This window comes from Lygodium microphyllum, chromosome 26, assembly GCF_053477565.2.
Source record: "Lygodium microphyllum isolate KBCC chromosome 26, Lygodium_microphyllum_v1.1.10, whole genome shotgun sequence".
In the NCBI taxonomy this organism is placed as follows: Eukaryota; Viridiplantae; Streptophyta; class Polypodiopsida; order Schizaeales; family Lygodiaceae; genus Lygodium; species Lygodium microphyllum.
Genome location: NC_141160.1, coordinates 8,583,753 through 8,602,938, shown reverse-complemented (window position 1 = coordinate 8,602,938; position 19,186 = coordinate 8,583,753). Strand labels below are relative to the sequence as shown.

The 19,186-nt window shown below is 39.9% G+C and overlaps 1 protein-coding gene across 1 annotated transcript; it reads right to left on the bottom strand.

The window, feature by feature from the left end:
• Window positions 1–4,713: 4,713 nt before the first annotated feature.
• On the bottom strand, window positions 4,714–7,314 carry LOC148012985 (uncharacterized). The gene is made up of 2 exons (XM_087668271.1): window positions 6,928–7,314; window positions 4,714–5,533 (listed from the first exon to the last, which is right to left on the bottom strand). The coding sequence occupies exons 1-2, from the start codon at window positions 7,115–7,117 to the stop codon at window positions 4,953–4,955; spliced, it is 771 nt and encodes a 256-aa protein (XP_087524397.1). The 5' UTR covers window positions 7,118–7,314; the 3' UTR covers window positions 4,714–4,952.
• Between the last annotated feature and the right edge of the window lie 11,872 nt (window positions 7,315–19,186).

The window sequence follows — 19,186 nt, the reverse complement described above, 5'->3', positions numbered from 1 at the left end:
ACCTATTAAAATTCTAAATCAAGTACTTTATCTCATCACCACCTACTCTTGTAGAAGAACCCAAATGTGATGCATCACCTATCTTGCACCCTCCCTATGGCCTTCACATCAAGTTCACGGGATAAAAGGATGAAAGCCAAAACTTGTGGGGCCTCCAAAATAAGGGTGAAAAATAGAGTGATGGTTGAAGAGTAGAAAAAGAGAGAAATAAGAAATAGATCATACACGAAATGAGTGTGAAGCTAAGCCTTGGTATTAGTATCAGGAACAAGAGTGAATGATCAAATGAGCCATTGCTTGGAAAATTGATCAGCTCAAGATAACACATGCATATTTGTGAAAATGATTTTACAATAGCCAAAAACACCACTTTTTGTAAAACACATCAATTATTTATATTTGACTTGAGTGACTTGTAGCACTCAAGATAAGTCCTTGCATGTATTTTAATATACCCAAAGTTATCATTTAGTTTGTAGCACTTAATAATGAAAACTTAGACTATTTTTCTAGACCAATCTTGATCCTAGAAAAACCTATCATGATCATAAGTATCACATAAGTATATATCTAAATTACTTATATAAATGTATTTTTCTTGCTTTTCCTTCATTTAATATATAGCCACATGACACTATATGGTAGAGAAAGGGGTGCCAATACCCACATATATGGTGGGAGGTGGAGAGGATACGTTTTTTTGGAGGAGCCTAGCCAAGAGCTCAAGTAAGTTACTCATGAATATATGTGTGCATCATGTGGGTTCAAAATAAGGTATTTTTAAAATACCATTTTTTACATATAGAAGTGTGTAATATAAAGGGGTTATTTACAGATTGAATAGAAAAGGGTTATCTTTTATTCAGAAAAAATTCAAAGATAAGAATATTCATAAATAGGCCTTGAATGCATGCGATGTAGAGGATATACATATAGCAACTTCGTTGAGGCCAAGAGTATGAGAAGATAGTGCTTGAAGTGACATAGTGTCTACATGAAACTCAAAGGCTAGATGAGAAAAAGGTAGATGAGGAAAAGATAGCTAGAGGAGAAATAGTGGAGTTGTCTAATGACGGGGTGAAAACAATCCCAAAGATTTGCACTGAATTTGAGGTAAAAGGACCACCGACAGTTCACCTCTTTAGAAAAGTACTACTAACTTCAAAGATCTTAACAATAATCCCCCCATAGCAAAGTCTCCAAAAAGACTTATGTAGCTTGTAGCTCCCTTTGAAGCTTAAATTCATTTATTATTATGCTAGTACTATTTTTGTGGTCAAGGTATACATTTCAACTTTAGTGTTTTTTCTCCCTCTAGTATCTGAAGCGTAAAAGGGAAATGTACAACTAGGTGGATAGTCATTCACATTGAAGAGCATGAAATAAATGCCTTAAATAGCAATTGTATAAAAAATATAAGTGCAAAAGATTTTTACAATATGTTTGCATCACAAATGTAGTTCATTTCAGTTAATAATTCAATTCAATGGTTAAGTTTATAATGTAAGTTTATTTTAGTGTTTCTCAAGACTTTGTACAAATATAATTTGTAGTTGGCAAAGATAGATTGGATAGTAAAGATTGAAGAACCTTAAGACAAGGTGGATGGATCGATAGATGATAGTCAAACACATCCAAAATGTGGCCAGATCAAGCAAATAAAGATCTAGATGTTGTCCATCCTATGATCAATAAAATTTCATAAGATCAGCTAGGATGGCAATATGTGGTTTGATACTTTTGCAAGGTTAAGATTTTTTTTTTCTTGATCTAAATTGGCTGCTAATCAATAGAGTTTTTTCAAGAAAAGAGGAACATGTAGGGGCAACTACACATCCTAAACCTCCTATCTCAAAGTGCATTGGATTTGAAAGAATGACAAAGCAGCTCTAGGTTTATTATAGGCAAGATGCTTAGTAATTTCTAGGGGATCTAAGGCAAATCACTAACATGATGATATGGAGCTCCTACTTTGTGTACAACATTAACTTCATTGTGTAGTCATGCTAGCCATAGCTTTTTACTTATAGGACTTATTATTTTCTAGATATTTTCTCAGAGTAACACAGTGAGAAGTGAACTTTTGTGAGATGATGATTGATGCTCCGAACGAGATTTGAGATAAGCATGTGTTTTTAAAGTCACTTTGTCAAGTTTGGAGCCAATACCCTCAACAAAAAGCTACTCGTATGCTAGTAGTTGATGACTATAGGTATAGAAATCTCTACAATGATTGGGACAACTGCATAACCTCTTCCACCTTTGACCCATGGATGTGGAGCAAGAACCATACTACCTCACATGCATGCTCTTACCAGGGTTGTAAATATGGGTAGTCGACCCAAACTCCTTAAAATATACAAAGATAACCCCCTCAAAAACCCCAAGGATCATTTATCTACTCTAGATTACAACTTTGTTGTACTATCACAAGATAGTGAATGAGCTAGACTATGCTATCTAGATAGCTCGAAATCTACTATGACCTCTGGATATCCTAAAATGTATTATGACATGTGGATAGCCTATAATATATGTCTCTATAAATATATATACATTTAAACTCTTTTGTGTTTCTTTACTACCCCTACTTCTTTGAATTCTAAATGTCTAGAACCGCTTTTGGGTGGCCCTGCACCACTTTTGAGTGGCATGATGACAATTAAAAAACAATTAGTAATTTTCACCACTTTGAAGTGATACAACCCCTTTTTAGTGGTGCAACATGAATTGTAAATGGTGATGCATCACAAAAAAGTTGTATCATTGTACCACTTTGAGCACTTTTCAATGGTACAAGAGTAACTTTCAATGACTCTAAACCACTTTTTTTGTGGTGCAAAACCAATTTTTGGTGGTCCAACATAAAACTTAGATGGTATAAAACCATCACTTATTAAACTAGATATTGGAAAGACAAGAATTAATTTTAGACTTTAGAGTTACATAAGCTTTACAAAGATGTGGTGGACCATTGAATGATGCAAAAGAGTGATTTATTATTAGCTTTGTCTAGACAATGATAGACATCATAAACATATTGTTGAAGACAATTAGCCAATACATGTGCTTAGTATTTCTCATCCAAAGTTTACAACTAGAAATAAATGGTTAGAGTATTCTATTGTAAAATGTTAATCTCTTATTTTCTTCTTACTCATTTTCTAGGTGACTTTTTCTTTTTTGAGGAGCTAGAATGTATGTCTACACTTACAATGTGGTAATGGTTGGTGACTGGGCACATGTGGCTTGGTATGAGAAACATCATCCAAGGCTTATTTTCTAAGTTTTCCATTTTTCAAGCTATGTGAAAAAAACTAATACCACATTATCATTGCTTGGGTGTGGAATGATCTTGAATTTGAAATCTTAGAGCAAGAGAATCCAGCCTAGTAATATTCTCATAGCCATGGCTTTAAGTAGATGAATTCTTGGTGTTAACCTTTATGAGAGATAAAACAATGACTGATGCCTCATGGTGAATTTTTATTTCATGGGACTTGAATAGACTCGAGTGGGTTTACATTGGTCTCAGTCAAAGTCATAGTCCATACTAAAAAACTTCAATACATGGCATGGCTTTTGGGCCAATATCAAGTGGTCATTGACACCACCCTTAATGATATAGTGGTCTTGGGGATGGTCTTCATGCACGCCAATTCATTGGCTGATATATCCTATCTCTATGTCTAATATAGGCTTATAAACTCATGTTACCAATTAGTGTCCTCTACAACATTATATTCTCCTAGTTATGCCTACAATTGCATTTTTAGGCCCAACTTTACATGCTCTTGGCACTGGTGTCCAAGAATCATTTCCTTCATATCAATCTCTTCCTAGCACACTCTATAAAGGGTAAAATGACATGGAACTAGTCCCAACCTTGGGAGGTACCCCTTATAGGGCTCTTAAGCTCAGTTAAAACTAGACATTCCTTGAAAATTGCCCTATTTTTGAGTTGGTTATGCTGAATTATGATAGAGAAGAATTAGCTCAATGGCTTTGTTGTTGTAGTGAACTACATATTCACAATTTTCAAAATGTCTAAATTCCCATTTTTTCCTTTTAAAAAGTGGTCTAAATGATGTGTCGATAAGTATCTCAAAACCATTTCATATAACCTATCAAGTTAATAGCTTTAGGGTATACTTGTTAATCTTAAAAAATTTCCTCCTCAAATTAATAAAGAGATGTATAAGTGGTTTTCATAACAATTAAGCACCTACAATCAAATAATTACTTAGGTGTTTTCTAGCCAGTTAGTTTAGGAATTCACTTTTTCTAGACTATCTTAAATATTGCAATATACACCGAATTTCTTATCTTAGTCTTCACACACATAAAATGATAGCTTTAGGTAATATTTGTTAATATTAGACAATTGTAAATTAATATAAAGATGTATAAGTGGTTTTCATAACAACTAAGCACCTACAATCAAATAGTTCCTTAGGTGTTGTTTAGCAAGTTAGTTTAGAAATTCACTTTTGCTAGACTATATTAAAGGTTGAAATATATACCAAATTTCGTATCTTAGACTTCATAAGTTTCATTAAGACTTAAAGCCATGTGGCTCATATAAGCCACTTTTGTCACTCAATTAATGACTAATGAGAAATCATAACAAATAACTTAACATTATAATAGTTTATTCATGTGTCATTACTTTCTTGTAATTTAACCACACAAAAAAGTATGATAATTAAACTATTGAAGATGAATTGGATTTTCTAAATTTATAAAGTATATTTAAGGTTCTCATATCCATAAGCTCTCAAAAGAGCCTAAGTGACTATACAATACAAAGTGTATCGAAATACAATGCTTCATAATATTCCTAAAGGTTCTAGGAAGCTTATTTAGAATATATTGCATTCACAAATAAGCGGTCATAGAGGAGCATTTCTTATTGGATAGGTATTGAAATAGTGGATATGTAAAGGGGAGATTTAATGAGTGTAATCTTCATGTTTGAGTAGATAATCCTCCACTGATTTGAAAATGGATGTGACATGTTTTTTTATCTCCTCCTCTGGGTGGGCATGCTTACTTGTGCATACTTCATATTCAGCAAACCAATGCACCAAACATCCTATACCACTTTCCTTTTTCTTGAGTTCAAAGCAATATTTATAGTGTTTAAACAAGATACCTAGTAGGCCTCCTTCAATGACAATTGCTACAAACTTCTTTGCTGCATGATCTATTTCCTCTATCTTTTCCTTTATATGGATCACCTCATGATAAGCAAATTCTTCTCCCTCCTTTGCATGAGCTAAGACTTCTTTTTCTTTCTCCTGAACATGATCCAAAACTTTCTTTTCTTTCTCCTCTTCATCAATCAGGAACTCCTTTATTTTCTTCTTCTCTTCTTCCAAAAGATGCTTTGCTTTTTCTTCTTCATGAGCAAGTTGCTCCTTTACTTTCTTCTCTTCAAGAAGTAAATGTTTCTCTAACTCTTTCTCCTTCTCCTTTGCTTCAGTAAAAGGCTTTTTTATTACTTCCTCCACATGATCGAAAAAAGAGTGGCCTAGCTCAAAATAGAGAAGCAAGTTAATAGACTAAATTTCAAGTGTTTGATATGCTAGCATGGAGAAATAATAGAACACACACATGAAGATTTATGATTAAGATGTCATTTGTATGACATGAATTCAATGCATAATTTCAAAATCCTTTGCACTAACAAATGTGCATAAATAAATTGACCTATTTTCTTTATAAACTTACATGGCTTTTTCAAAAGTACCATAGAAACACTTCTATAAATGAAACCTATATGTTTTCCCAAAATTATTTAAAAAAACCTTCTTAATAATGAACTTACATGCTATACTTACATATTTTAAGTTCAAACCCCAAGACAAAAGGGTGGAGAGAGAGAGAGAGAGAGAGAGAGAGAGAGTGTGTGTGTGTGTGTGTGTGTGTGTGTGTGTGTGTGTGTGTGTGTGTGTGTGTGTGTGTGTGTGTGTGTGTGTGTGTGTGTGTGTGTGTGTGTGTGTGTGTGTGTGTGTGTGTGTGTGTGTGTGTGTGTGTGTGTGTGTGTGTGTGTGTGTGTGTGTGTGTTGGAAAGGAAGCATATATTGAGAGTCAATGTACAAAGAAGTTGAATTCACTCAAAAAAACAAAGAGAAGAAATATGTAAAATTAGATTAAAAGTATAATATAAAATGTAGTATGACTTTTAGATCCTTCCACATGTTGGATCATAATTAGCTACTATTCTCCTACTTTTTATGTATAATTGGCAAAGTGACATTCATTTTAAAGCCTAGTCTTCTACTTATAGCAAAGATTCATACCAAGACATGCCACAATATGGTATGGGTTAGCAATTGGTATGTATGCAACATAATATTTATGAATTGGCCTTGAGGCAAGGCGTCTTCCCTAATTGTTTCTAGGCTTAGTCTTCTACAAGTGTTTTAAGATGTAATATTCTACATGTAATTACACCTTGTTTCTAGGCCTAGCCTTATATTTGTATAAATTGGTGAGTGTAGATGCATCCCAAGAGGAAACTAGACTATATGATGGAGTAGGTTGTGCATTGCCTAGGAGTCATTTATGAATTGGCCTCAAGGAGAAAATCATTAGTTTATATTTGCTAGATAGTAGTTGGATTGATGAGGCAGTAAGATGTGAAACTTGATGGTCAAGGATTATCAATATGTGAAGAATTATGTGTTGGATGGTCAAGGATCATCAATATGTAGAGAATTATATGTTGGCCATGGAACTCCTACTATTGGTTAGCCATGAAGATGGAAGGTCAAGGATTATTAATATACGAAGAACTGGTGTGTTAGCCACTAAACCCCTCCTAAATATAGTTAGCCATATGGAAAGAGGAAGGTCAAGGATTGTTCTGGGTATGTGAGATGGGTGTTACAAAATGGAAGTCGTGAGCTCGGGTGAACGTACCTTTGTGGAATTTGATGGTTCGGAAACCTCCGATCTCGGGGCCATGGAGGCCGGGGCCATATTCCACTGCTGCGATGTTCAGGGGCAAGGCCTTGAGCAGGCAGTTGTGCGCGTCCAAGAAGGCCCCACACCACATCCTGTCGTCAGACACCTTGCAGTCCAGCACCTCACTGTATTTCTCGCCCGCCATTAGAATTAATATACGTAACCTCTAATTCTATCTACTCTGTTTATCGCACAGCAGCACGTACTCTTCCTGCAACCTCAGCTATCCTTCTCTTGCCGCCGAGCCAATTAAGCTGCCCACAACCTAGCAGAGATCTTATAACTACTTATAATTATGATGCTGAGCGACTGCAGATATCGTGGATTGTGATTATCCTCACATGGCGCAGCTCCTTCTTATAGCTTCTGCGGTTGCGTACCATGCACGTCATGGTAGCTGCATTAGGAACCGCCCCAATATTTTGCGTACGTTTTCTTTTTACGTGATCCCTGGGCTTTCCCTTGGTCGAAAGCTACGTTAGTGGAAACAGGATCATTACGTGTTTCTCGTCCCAAAGAATCTGCAGTAACTGTCGAAGCTCTGGAATTTGAGAGGCCGGCTGCATGATTCACTAAGATATGTCATATCGAACTTCGATCTCGACTGCCTACAGTACTGAAAAGCTGATAAACTAATCCTTCACCCTTCCATTGCTTGTCAAACAGATGTACCTACCCGACTCTTTTGATATAGAATTTCACCCACTTGCTCCACCCATATTATCCATTTACTTTTACTTAATCAAGTCGACGTACCATGGGTCACATATTGCAACGTCTTAGTGTATTGTTAGCTGAAAGGACCGGCCATAACTTGTTCACGCCTGCACTTCTGAAGTCATGTAAGATTCGAGTTGGAAAATTTTGCTGCAAGGGGCGGTCATGTTATAAGATTTCAATCGATTAGAAAAGACTTGTGCGGGAGAAGCTGTGGCAAGTAGACCTCAATGATGACATATTGGAGACAAGTAGACCTTAATGATGACATCTTAGAGAAGATGTCTAGACTTGTTCAATCATGTTATAGGTCGAGACAAGTAGACCTCAATGATGACATATTGGAGGGCTCGATCAAGAGCAAATAATCTAGACACAACTATGTTCGGTGTTGCCCACCTACAACATCTTTGATGATCGCATCGGCTACATCCTATGGTGCATCCCAAGGCGGTCACTTTGAAACTTTAAAGAAACTCCTTTTAACCACTTTTGAACTAATTTTATCCTTGATTTATTGTGTTTTATGTACATTTTTCCTATGGCTTATGTGAATTGGAATATTTCACAACTCTCCTTAATCGTTGGACTTTCATTACTAGCACTTCCTTTCCCTGTGTTTTCATGTGTACTTAAATCAAGAGTCATTGAGTTCATTGTTTTTTCTCGTACATGAATATGTAATGTATACATTAATGCAAAAACTATGCACAATAGAATTTCATGGCCACCTATATTTTAAAGTGAATGTAGGGTGAAATATAAATTAATTACATTGTTGGGTCACATCAATGGAACATGAGGTTTCCAAATTTTTTCTTTATGGTGGTAACTAGGCTAGAGTTGCACATCCCAACGAAATGGAATCGGAAAATTAAACTCATTGCATTTAAGGTTGGTCTACTATTTATGATGTGCAAGTAACATTGTTTAGTATGCTAAATCCATACTCAAGGAATGTATAATGTTAAAGAGTAGTCTACACAACAAACTTCATACTCGCAATGCTAGATTTGACATGTACCATAGATTTTCATGGCTAGATATTCAAGTCACAAAGTTACCGATCGATGCATAAGGACGCTGAAAGTTATGGAGAAAATTATGGATCTAGTGTCAATATACACTATGTCAAGGGATGAGGGAAATATCAATCATGAAAAGTACTTAGACATAAATACAATAAATTTATTTTAAAACTTCAAGCTTACCATTAGAATACATGCCAATAACTGCTTTGATATTTGTGTGTGGATATGACTGTTAAAATTACGGCCACAAATACCTTCACTTATATCAACATATATACCAATGCATATACTAGCACATACAAATATGTATACCGATTTATATAGTAGTGCAAATATTGATGTGTGTAAATCATATTTCATATGGATATATTGATGAGTATAGAGCGTCATTAAAAGAATTAAAGGGATTTGGTTTCCAAATCCACTCTCTTGTCATGCATAGAGTACTTGCTTTGGTATTTGAAATGTAAAGAAATACCTAAAGCGCTTGATCTTGGCCATGAGTATAGATGGGGGAACAAGGGTGGTCCATGAGCTCAACAACTAGCTATCAATGTGTTACTATTCCTCATACAATCCACCATGACAACATGTGCCAAGTCAACTACGAATCCCGATGTCGTGAGGATTTTTGTCTAGTATGGAAACTCTCCAACCATGGCACATTTTTAGGTATTATAGGTTTGTGGACAAAGAGGCAAGATTATTAATTTTGTGAGGTACAATACAAGGATATGAGGCATAGCGATGAGCGTTAGCGATGATAAATAGCGGCGTCGCTATTAGCATCGCAAATGCGACGCAAATAGTGATGGTACCCAAAGCAAAAAAATGCGAGTCGAAACCCGAGCCCGTGATTTTTTATGCATTCACGAAACAGAGAGCGAGAGGGAGAGTGAGAGGGAGAGCGACCATCTTAATGAGAGGGAGAGAAAGAGGGAAAGAAAGTTTCTCTCCGCCATCGCCACCATCGCCGCCGCCATCGTCGTTCGCGAAGAAGAGGAGGAGGTGTATAGAGGGCGAAGAGGAGCCACTGTTGCGAATAGGAGTCGCCAAACCCTTCTTCGAGTCTTTACGATGAGTGCATTGTCCATTCTTTCTTTGCTTTTGTGTTTTCTCTCTCTCTTTTACTTGTTTTTTGTATAATTTGTGTATATTGAGGAAGAGAGGGAAAATGAGAGAGAAAGAGAGGGGGAGGGAGAGGGAGGGAGAGAAAATGAGAGATGGAGAGGGAGAGGGAGAAAATGGGAGAGGGAGGGAGAGAGAAAGAGAGGGAGGGAGAGGAAATGAGAGAGAAAGAGAGGGAAAGGGAGAGGGAGGGAGAGGAAATGAGGTATAATTCGTGTGTATTGAGAGAGGGAGAGGAAATGAGAGAGAAAGAGAGGGAGAGGGAGAGGGAGAGGGAGGGAGAGGAAATGAGAGAGGGAGAGGGAGAGGGATGGAGAGAGAAAGAGAGGGAGAGAGGAAGGGGGAGGGAGAGAAAATGAGAGAGGGAGAGAGAGTTCTCTCTCTCTTTTACTTGTTTTTGGTATAATTCGTGTGTATTAAGAGAGGGAGAGGAAATGAGAGAGGGAGAAAATGGGAAAGGAAGAGGGAGGGAGAGGGAGAGGGAGGGAGAGAGAAAGAGAGGGGGAGGGAGAGGGACGGAGAGGAAATAAGAGAGGGAGAGGGATACATTAAACATAATAGGGAAATGAGAGAGGGAGACAGAAAAAGGAAATGAGAGAGGGAGGGGAGAGAGAAAAAGAAATGAGAGGGAAAGGAGGGAGAAAAACATTAAACATAATAGGGAAAGAGAGAAAGAGAGAGAGAGGGTGAGGGAGGGAGAAGAAATGAGAGAGGGAGAGGAAGAGAGAAAAAAGGAAATGAGAGAGGGAGAGGAGAGAGAAAAAAATGAGAGAAGGAGAGGAGAGAGAAAAAGAGAGAAAAATCATTAAACCTAATAGGGAAAGAGAGAAAGACAGGGTGAGGGTGAGGGAGGGAGAGGAAATGAGAGAGGGAGAGGAAGAGAGAAAAGGAAATGAGAGAGGGAGAGGAGAGAAAAAAAATCATTAAACCTAATAGGAAAAGAGAGAAAGAGAGAGTGAGGGTGAGGGAGGGAGAGGAAATGAGAGAGGGAGAAAAAGAGAGAAAAGGAAATGAGAGAGGGAGAGGAGAGAGAAAAAAAATGAGAGAGGGAGAAGAGAGAGAAAAATCATTAAACCTAATAGGGAAAGAGAGAAAGAGAGGGTGAGGGTGAGGGAGAGAGAGGAAATGAGAGAGGGAGAGAAAGAGAGAAAAGGAAATAAGACCTTATAATAAGCTCATCCTAAGCTTATAGGGGTTAGGCCGATCCTCAACAAACCTAAGGGATATATGGCTAGAGAACCCTAGCACACTTGCGCCTCCTAGCATAATGTTATTCCTACAAAGAGATCTCTCATACATGGGGCTTGTCCTAGCCTCCACCATGCTCAAACTATCCCCTTGGTGAAGGGATCTAGCCACTAACCTTGGGGGAGGTTTAGTGTGTAACCAAATATCCAGCTATGAGGGCACAAGAACTTTTGTAGAAGTATACAACGAAGGAAATCAGCCTATCAGTTAGAAAAGCATTCATTTTTCATAACATAAATCCAAAAATAACTTTGGATATTCCATAAAAATCAATATCTTCTTAAAAAGACAAATACAAAAAACTAAAACAGTATCATTCTAATTCTTCACAAAAACTAAAACAGCATCACCACAATATCTCTTAGGAAACTCATCTTCAACTATCAATTTTAATTAAAAAATTAATATAAAATCACTTGCAAGGAAGGATACTCTTTTATCATTAACCCTCTTTCATCCTTAGAATAGTCTTAGGAATAAATTTCTGCTCTAACAAGCATATATTTGAGCATAATAATTATTTTAAGGTTTTTTCCATGAGTAGTACTAGTATATATGCAGCCATCAAGCTATAGGTCATGCTTTGGTATCTGTGAAAATCCCAATCTCATGCCCTCATAGAGATTGTAGTGTGCAATAGTGTGGAGAGAAGGTGGGTGAGTTGTAAATGGTAAAGGGGAATTTGTGGTTGTGGTCGTAGTCGTAGTCATAGTCAATTTGTGCTTGTGTTCTCCACGGTGTGTTGGCTATGGGTGTCAAATGCTCTAGTCGGATATCTCTCTCTTTCTCCTCTCTCTTCTCTCAACCATTCTCTCTCCCTCAATCTTCCCTCTTTCTCTCTTCCTATACTCTCCCTAAATCCTTCTCTCTCCCCCTATCTCTTTTCTCTCTCTATCTCTCTTTCTATTTCTACCTCTCTCACTTCTCTCCTCTTCTTCTCTAACTTTACTCTCTTCCTAACTCTTGTCTCTGTCTTCATCTCTATATAAGTAGTCGTAGTCGTGGTCGTGGTCGTGGTCGTGGTCATGGTCGTAGTCGTGGCCATGGTCGTTTTAGTCGTAGTCGTAGTCGTGGTCATGGTCGTGGTCGTGGTTGTGGTCGTAGTCATGGTCGTAGTCATAGTCGTGGTCGTGGTCATCGTAGTCGTAGTCGTAGTCGTGGTCGTGGTAGTCGTAGTCGTAGTAGTGGTCGTAGTCATAGTCGTAGTCGTAGTCATAGTCATAGTCGTAGTCATAATCGTAGTTGTAGTCAATTTTTGCTTGTGTTCTCCACGGTGTATTGGCTATGGGTGTGAAATGATCTAGTCGGATCTCTCTCTCTTTCTCCTCTCTCTTCTCTCAATCATTCTCTCTCCCTTCTTTCAACCATTCTCTCTCCCTTCTTTCAACCATGCTCTAGTCGGATCTCTCTCTCTTTCTCCTCTCTCTTCTCTCAACCATTTTCCTCTCTGATCTTCTCTCAACCATTCTCTCTCCCTCAATCTTCCCTCTTTCTCTCTTCCTATACTCTCCCTAAGTCCTTCTCTCTCCCCTATCTCTTCTCTCTCTCTATCTCTCTTTCTATTTCTACCTCTCTCATTTCTCTCCTCTTCTTCTCTAACTTTACTCTCTCCCTAACTCTTGTCTCTCTCTTTATCTCTATATAAGTAGTTGTAGTCGTAGTCATAGTTGTAGTCGTGGTCGTGGTCGTGATCGTGGTCGTGGTCGTGGTCGTGGTCATGGTCATGGTCATAGACATAGTCATAGTCGTGGTCGTGGTCGTGGTCGTGGTCGTCGTATTCCTAGTCATGGGCGTGGTCATGGTCATGGTCATAGTCGTGGTCATGGTTGTAGTTGTAGTTGTAGTCGTAGTCGTAGTCATAGTTGTAGTCGTAGTCGTAGTCGTAGTCGTAGTCGTGGTCGTGGTCATCATAGTCGTGGTCGTGATCGTGGTCGTAGTCGTAGTCATAGTCATAGTCGTAGTTGTAGTCGTAGTCGTGATCGTGGTCGTGGTCATAGTCGTGGTCGTAGTCGTAGTTGTGGTCATGGTCTTCATCATAGTCGTAGTCGTGATCGTTAAAGAAAATGAGAGAGGGGGAGGAAGAGAAAAAAGAAGAAGGAACAAGAGAGAGGGAGAGGAAATACATACATCATAATAAAGAAAGAGAAAAAGAGAGAGATGAAAGGAGAGGAGAATAATTTAAGGAAAAAAGAATGATAACAAAAACAAATTGTTTGTCGTAATGTAGACAAAATGGAAAAGGATGAAGGTCTTGTTGTTCAAGATCGCGAGGCATATGTTAATCAGCATGTCCCATGTCCTTGCTCTCAATGTAAACTGGCAATTAGACGAAAACGTCGATTGTCTATAGAGCACGTACGACACTTCGGCGAGTTTCAATCTGAGATCATTGATCAGGCGATTGCGGATTTTCAGCAAACGGTAAGAAAAGTTAATATCAATCATGCATTGTACTCGCAAGCTAATTGAATACCATATACAAAAAGATTGGGTGTGGCTGGCAAATTTTCTATCAAGGAAGGTGACGTCTCGTCCCAAGGAGGAGTGCACCCTTTGCGGCCAATTAGAAAAGTTAGTGGGCATGCGATGGATGAAGTGCATGAGCCAATCCACCACTTGGAAGGCACTACCCAATCTATACCGTCAATACCAGAGGAGACAGCCAACCTTCCAAACCTACCTACAATCTTAGAGCTTGAGATGGAGGCAATGATCGATGCATTGATTCCCATAGATGTCGAGACTTCTGATCCGCTTAGAGAAGAATCATCCATACCATTATATGATGGGTGCCGAGTATCTCGCCTGAAGACACTGCTTGCACTCCTAAGTGTGCAAGCAAAATACGAGTGGAGCAATGCGAGTATGACCGAGTTGTTCAGTACCTTGTACGTACGCTTTGTTGATTTCTTTTCGGCACTATTATTAAAAAAATTTGTGCTTTTTCAAAGTGTTTTATGATTTTTTTCAAGTTATTGAAATATCATATATTACCACCTGCAAATACCATGCCTGAGTCTCGTGATGATGCATGACATGTTTTACGAAAGCTTGGCATGGACTATAACAGCATCCATGCATGTATCAATGATTGCATACTATTTCGAGGAGAATACGAGACTACGGAGATATGTCCAAAGTGTGGTACTCACAGGCATCAACAAGACTTGCAAGGGCAAACCGTCCCTCAAAAAGTTCTCAAATAATTTTCGCTTATCCCCTATATAAACCACATGTTTCATATGTTCGGCATGGCGAGCTTGACAATGTGGCATGCGCAAAATAGGTCCACAGATGGAGTTCAACGAATATTAGCGGATTCACGTGCATGGAGCCACATTGACTCTACCTTCCCAGGCTTTTCCCGAGAGCCAAGGAATCTTCGGCTCGGTCTTGCAATGGATGGTGTGAACCCATTCGGTCTGCGCTCAACTTCTTACAGTGTGTGGCCTATAGTCCTTGTCAACTACAATATCCCTCCATGGCTCTCTACAAAGAAAGGACATCTCATCCTTAGCTTACTCGTCCCCCGCCGCTACAAAGTCAAAAATATGTACATGTACCTTCATCCATTAGTCGATGAGCTTAAGATTTTGTGGGAGGAGGGGGTCACGATGCAAGATATGAGCAAGCACAATGGTTGACGGTCCGCTAATATTCGAGCCATTCTCATGTGGACAATGCATGACTTTCCGGGATTCGGAGAGTGCTCACGTAAAAAGGCTTCTGTTCTCATTGGTAATATCTATATTTTATCTCGTTCAAGTTTGTATTCACTAGATAGAGGTGTTGGAACAGGTCTGGTTACCTCAGGTTATCATGCATGTCCATTGTGCGGGCCACAGTTAGACTCCCGAAGGTCGGGAACCATGAAGAAGATGGTATATCAAGGACACACCGCTTTCTTGCCAGAGGGTCATGAACTCAGGGAAGGTTTTCTTGGACAACCTCCAACACGTATGAATGCCACAAGCTGGTACGAGCTAAAAATGGTCCACGCAGAGTCACATCCAGACGGAATGTGGCGGTTCTCAATTTTCTACGAGTTGCCATATTGGACCCACTTACAGATCAACCGCTTGTTGGATCCCATGCATGTTTTCAAGAACGTGGGCAGCTTGCTATGGGACCACATCACAGGAAAGAGAGACACTATAGGGGCACGAATGGATTTGAAGGAGGTAGGCAAGATGGAGGCGCTTTGGTCGCAGTCGAGTACTAATGGTCGCCAATACCTACCTCGCGCTCCTTGGGTTTTGTCCACTAAAGAAGAGCACATTGTGAAGCAAGTAGTTAAGTCTATCCGCACTCCGACGAGTATGATGAGTTCTCTCAGGTCTGCATTTTCTAAAGACGATCAATTATCAGTGCTAAAATTTCATGACTGGCATAAGATATGTCAGGTTTGTACTACGAATGGATTGTAATTGGCATGCGCATTTTGCTATTTGGAGTGTAGCCATTGTTCATAATGCTTTCTCATTTGTGGCAGTTTGTACTACCGATCGCAATCGCAGGATGCCTTACTCCAGAAATACGCAGGGCCATTTACAGGCTATCGACTTTGGTGTAATGGATCTCACAGAAGGAGATTAAGATGTCCTCTATTGAATACGTGAGGTGGGGAGCAGTGGAGATGGTCTGTCTCTTTGAGAAATATCTGCCTACCAGCATGCTCACAATACAAATCCACCTTCTTGAGCATCTTGTAGATGAAGTGGAGATTGTTGGACATGTCCATACGCGATGGATGTTCTTCTTGGAGCACTTCATGAAAACCCTGAAAGGCTTTGTGCGACAATGAGCCCGGCCAGAAGGTAGCATGGCTGAAGGTTGGTTGGTGTCTGAGGCGCTAGTGCATATTTCACAATGGCTACCAACGGTGGATCCAAACAACAATATGCTATGGTCGCTGAAGGACGATGATAGACTGACCGGAGATGTGGTGGTTGGAAATGGGATAGAAAAAAGAATGGATGCTGCAATGGAGGAGAAGGTGAATCGCTTTTGTATATTGCACAATGCCTCTATGGAAACGTGGCTCGCCAGATACCAGCAAGCTAGGTAAGATCAAGAGGAAGAGTGATTTGAATTTTGACATAGTACGTGCCATCAACCGATTAGATATCCCGAGGGCATGGAGGAGATGCCGTGGTTCAGGTCAACGCGATAGTTGCATGGAGCTTTGACCGCAGCGTCTCGCAAAGGGACGGAGGTCTTAATGGAGGAGTGGGAATTCTCAAGGGGATGTACTCCAAAGGTGATGACGTATTTAGAATTTGTCGTATCTATATTTTATATGGGACAACTAATTTGAGTGTTTCAATGTACAGTACAAAATATAGAGCGTAGCGTGGTCGTGCGGACGGCATTTTCGCATGGAGCGTATTGACAAAATGCGTTCCACAATGGATTGTGGTATCATGGCAAGGTTCGAGCAAGAGAGCCGATGATGAGCAACGGATCGAAACACGGTTATAGATGAGATGGAGTATTTTGGGAACTTGCAAAGTATTGTTACAGTGGATTACCGTAGCTTCTCCATGATACTATTCGATGTGCAATGGTTCAAAGTGGTACTTGAAGGAGCTGGAGCAACAGTTTGACGAGGTCCATCTGGATTTCTCAAAATAGATTCCAAAACAAAATGGACGGATTTGCGCGACACCTTTGTGTTGCCGGCCCATTGTGAACAGGTGCATGAACTCATTTGTTTATTAATTGTATTACGACATGGTACATGTCACAATAGTTTAATCTCTCTTGTACGTGTTTGTGAATAGGTAATCTTCTATCCAAACCCCCGACAACCTTGATGGTGGTATGTTATACCTTTAGCTCCCCGAAGTGCGAGAGTATATGATCAAAGAGATGTTTCGAGCATAGATGAGGACAATATCCAAATAGAGGGGTCGATATTGCAAGGGGTGGAGGCCACCAAAAATGTGGAGCATATAGAGGAGCCAGCACCAGCTAACAATGATGGAAATACAAGAGTCCAAGAATTCTTTGAGAACAAGCTAGACTCATCCTTTTGTGGTGACATGTCTATCGACCTTCCAGTGTATGCGGAGTTGTGTCAGGAGATTGACATGGGACCATAGGATACTTCATACTTGGAGCATCCACTTACTCAATTCGTTAACTAATCGCTTATAAGGGTACATAAGATATGCATTTCAAGTGAGATCATTTTTTTAGGATTTATATTATCGTGCTTTGTATGATTTAAATTGATTATGCTAACATCATTTTTTGTCTGTGTAGGTGACCTTTTCAGGATGAGTCGAGGGATGAACGATGAGGAGTTGTAGGATATCTTCGCACGCATATATCCATATCAGATGGTGAGATTCAAAGACATGGCAGACTAGGAGCTATCTGAGACACCGCCATGCCGCTCTACTAGATCTACTTCGGCGCGATTAGATGCTTCGGCTTTGAGCAGATGAGGTCGACACTCTAGACTTGGGCCAGAGGGAGGGAGTGCTTCAGGGTTAGGGGGATGTTGTAGAGATACGAAGGCAGTGAGCCCGCGGCTGGCATGGGATACAGGTGCAACTACTCGCTCTCGTGGCGGTTCCAGGGAGCGTGGCTCAGGTAGATGTTGTGGAGACACGGGCGCGGTGTCTTTATCTCGTCGTTCTGTTGGAGTTGCATCACCTCCAGGATTTGTCACACCTGTGGGGACTTCTACTCCAATTACTCCGGCTTTTTCTCAGCCGTCTGTAAGAGGTGGTACCCCTGTGGCTGCTACTTCGATAGATACTACCCCGATCGATACACTAAATGTACCGGGGTCTCCTGAATATGCCCAGGAACGTGGACGCAAGTGGGAGAGGGCCCATCTTAGGCATATGCCAGAGGGATATGCCTATCTTGTCAATAATAGGTCAAGAGCCATCATCATGAATGATGGCTCGCATGAGAGAGTTGTGCCAATAAGTTTTTCGGCACAACGTCTTAGATCATTGGAAAAACATACCGAAGGGGAGCAAGGACTACATAGTAGTATCCTTGCATGAGGAGTTTCCGATTCTAGCCACAGCAGATAGATTTTCTACGAGTTGGATGATGGACTGCATGCGTGCCTATATGTCACACAGATCGGATGCACGCAAGGCACTCAAGAGTGGGGCTGTAATTTTCGAATGGCTAGACGTGGATGACAAGCGCTGACTAAGGGAGAAGGCTACAGATTCTTCAGGACGTTGGAGTCAGCAGCGCGAGGCGGCGAGGGCATGACTAGAGGTTGGAGTGGTCCATTATCTTGGGAGTGGCGGCCACAGGACATATCTGGAGGACTTTGTAAGTTTTCTTTTGTTTTGCTTGCTTTTTTTTTTGCAATATCCTTTGTACTGACAATCATGTTTCTAACAGTTAGTATTTTATTTTCTTTGCAGCACTCCATTACAAATCGCCATCCGACTGGCCTTGAGACTTGATATGTAGAGAGGCACGGTCTCACTGCATTGATCGACCGATTGTATAGACGCGGCGGCCCTGTAAGTCACTCATCTTTCTTGTCCGTAGTTACCATGTTTAATTAGAATGCATTATTGTATGGTGGAATGATGTGTTGTTGTTTCTTTTTTTGCAAAGTCCGTTTGATGCTCCTTTGCAATGGGATGAGCTTTCGGACGGAGAGAATATGTAGCTTGCCCTTGGATCCCTGGAGCTCACACACCCTTCTTTTTTGGTCGCCCTATCTCTGTAGACATTTTCTATGTAGTAGTGAAATCTTGTCATGATTGTACCAATCACTTTCATTATGCGATCATGTATTTATTTCATGTATCAGTGTTATGATTTCAGTACACTTTGTTTTTTTGTTTACACGAGCATTATACATAGTGCAGAAACTATTTTGTATGGCCCAAATAAAGCACACCGTGCTATATGTGGCTGCCCCGCTATTTAAAAAAAATTCCCTGTTACCATCGCTATTAGCGTCGCAAATTTACCTGCACGCATCGTTATTTGCATTGGTACTTGCGTCGCAGAGCGTCATTATCAGCGTCACTATTTGCATCGGTATCAGCATCGCAAATACCGATGCAAATAGCGACGCTGATAACGACGCTAATACC

What these genes read in the sequence shown, in the direction of transcription:
- LOC148012985 (XM_087668271.1), bottom strand. Translation starts at nt 7,117, where the DNA reads ATGGCGGGCGAGAAATACAGTGAGGTGCTGGACTGCAAGGTGTCTGAC. An exon ending in AACCATCAAATTCCACAAAG is followed by an intron (nt 5,534 to 6,927) that starts GTACGTTCACCC and finishes ATTTTGAGCTAG; the next exon opens with GCCACTCTTTTTTCGATCAT.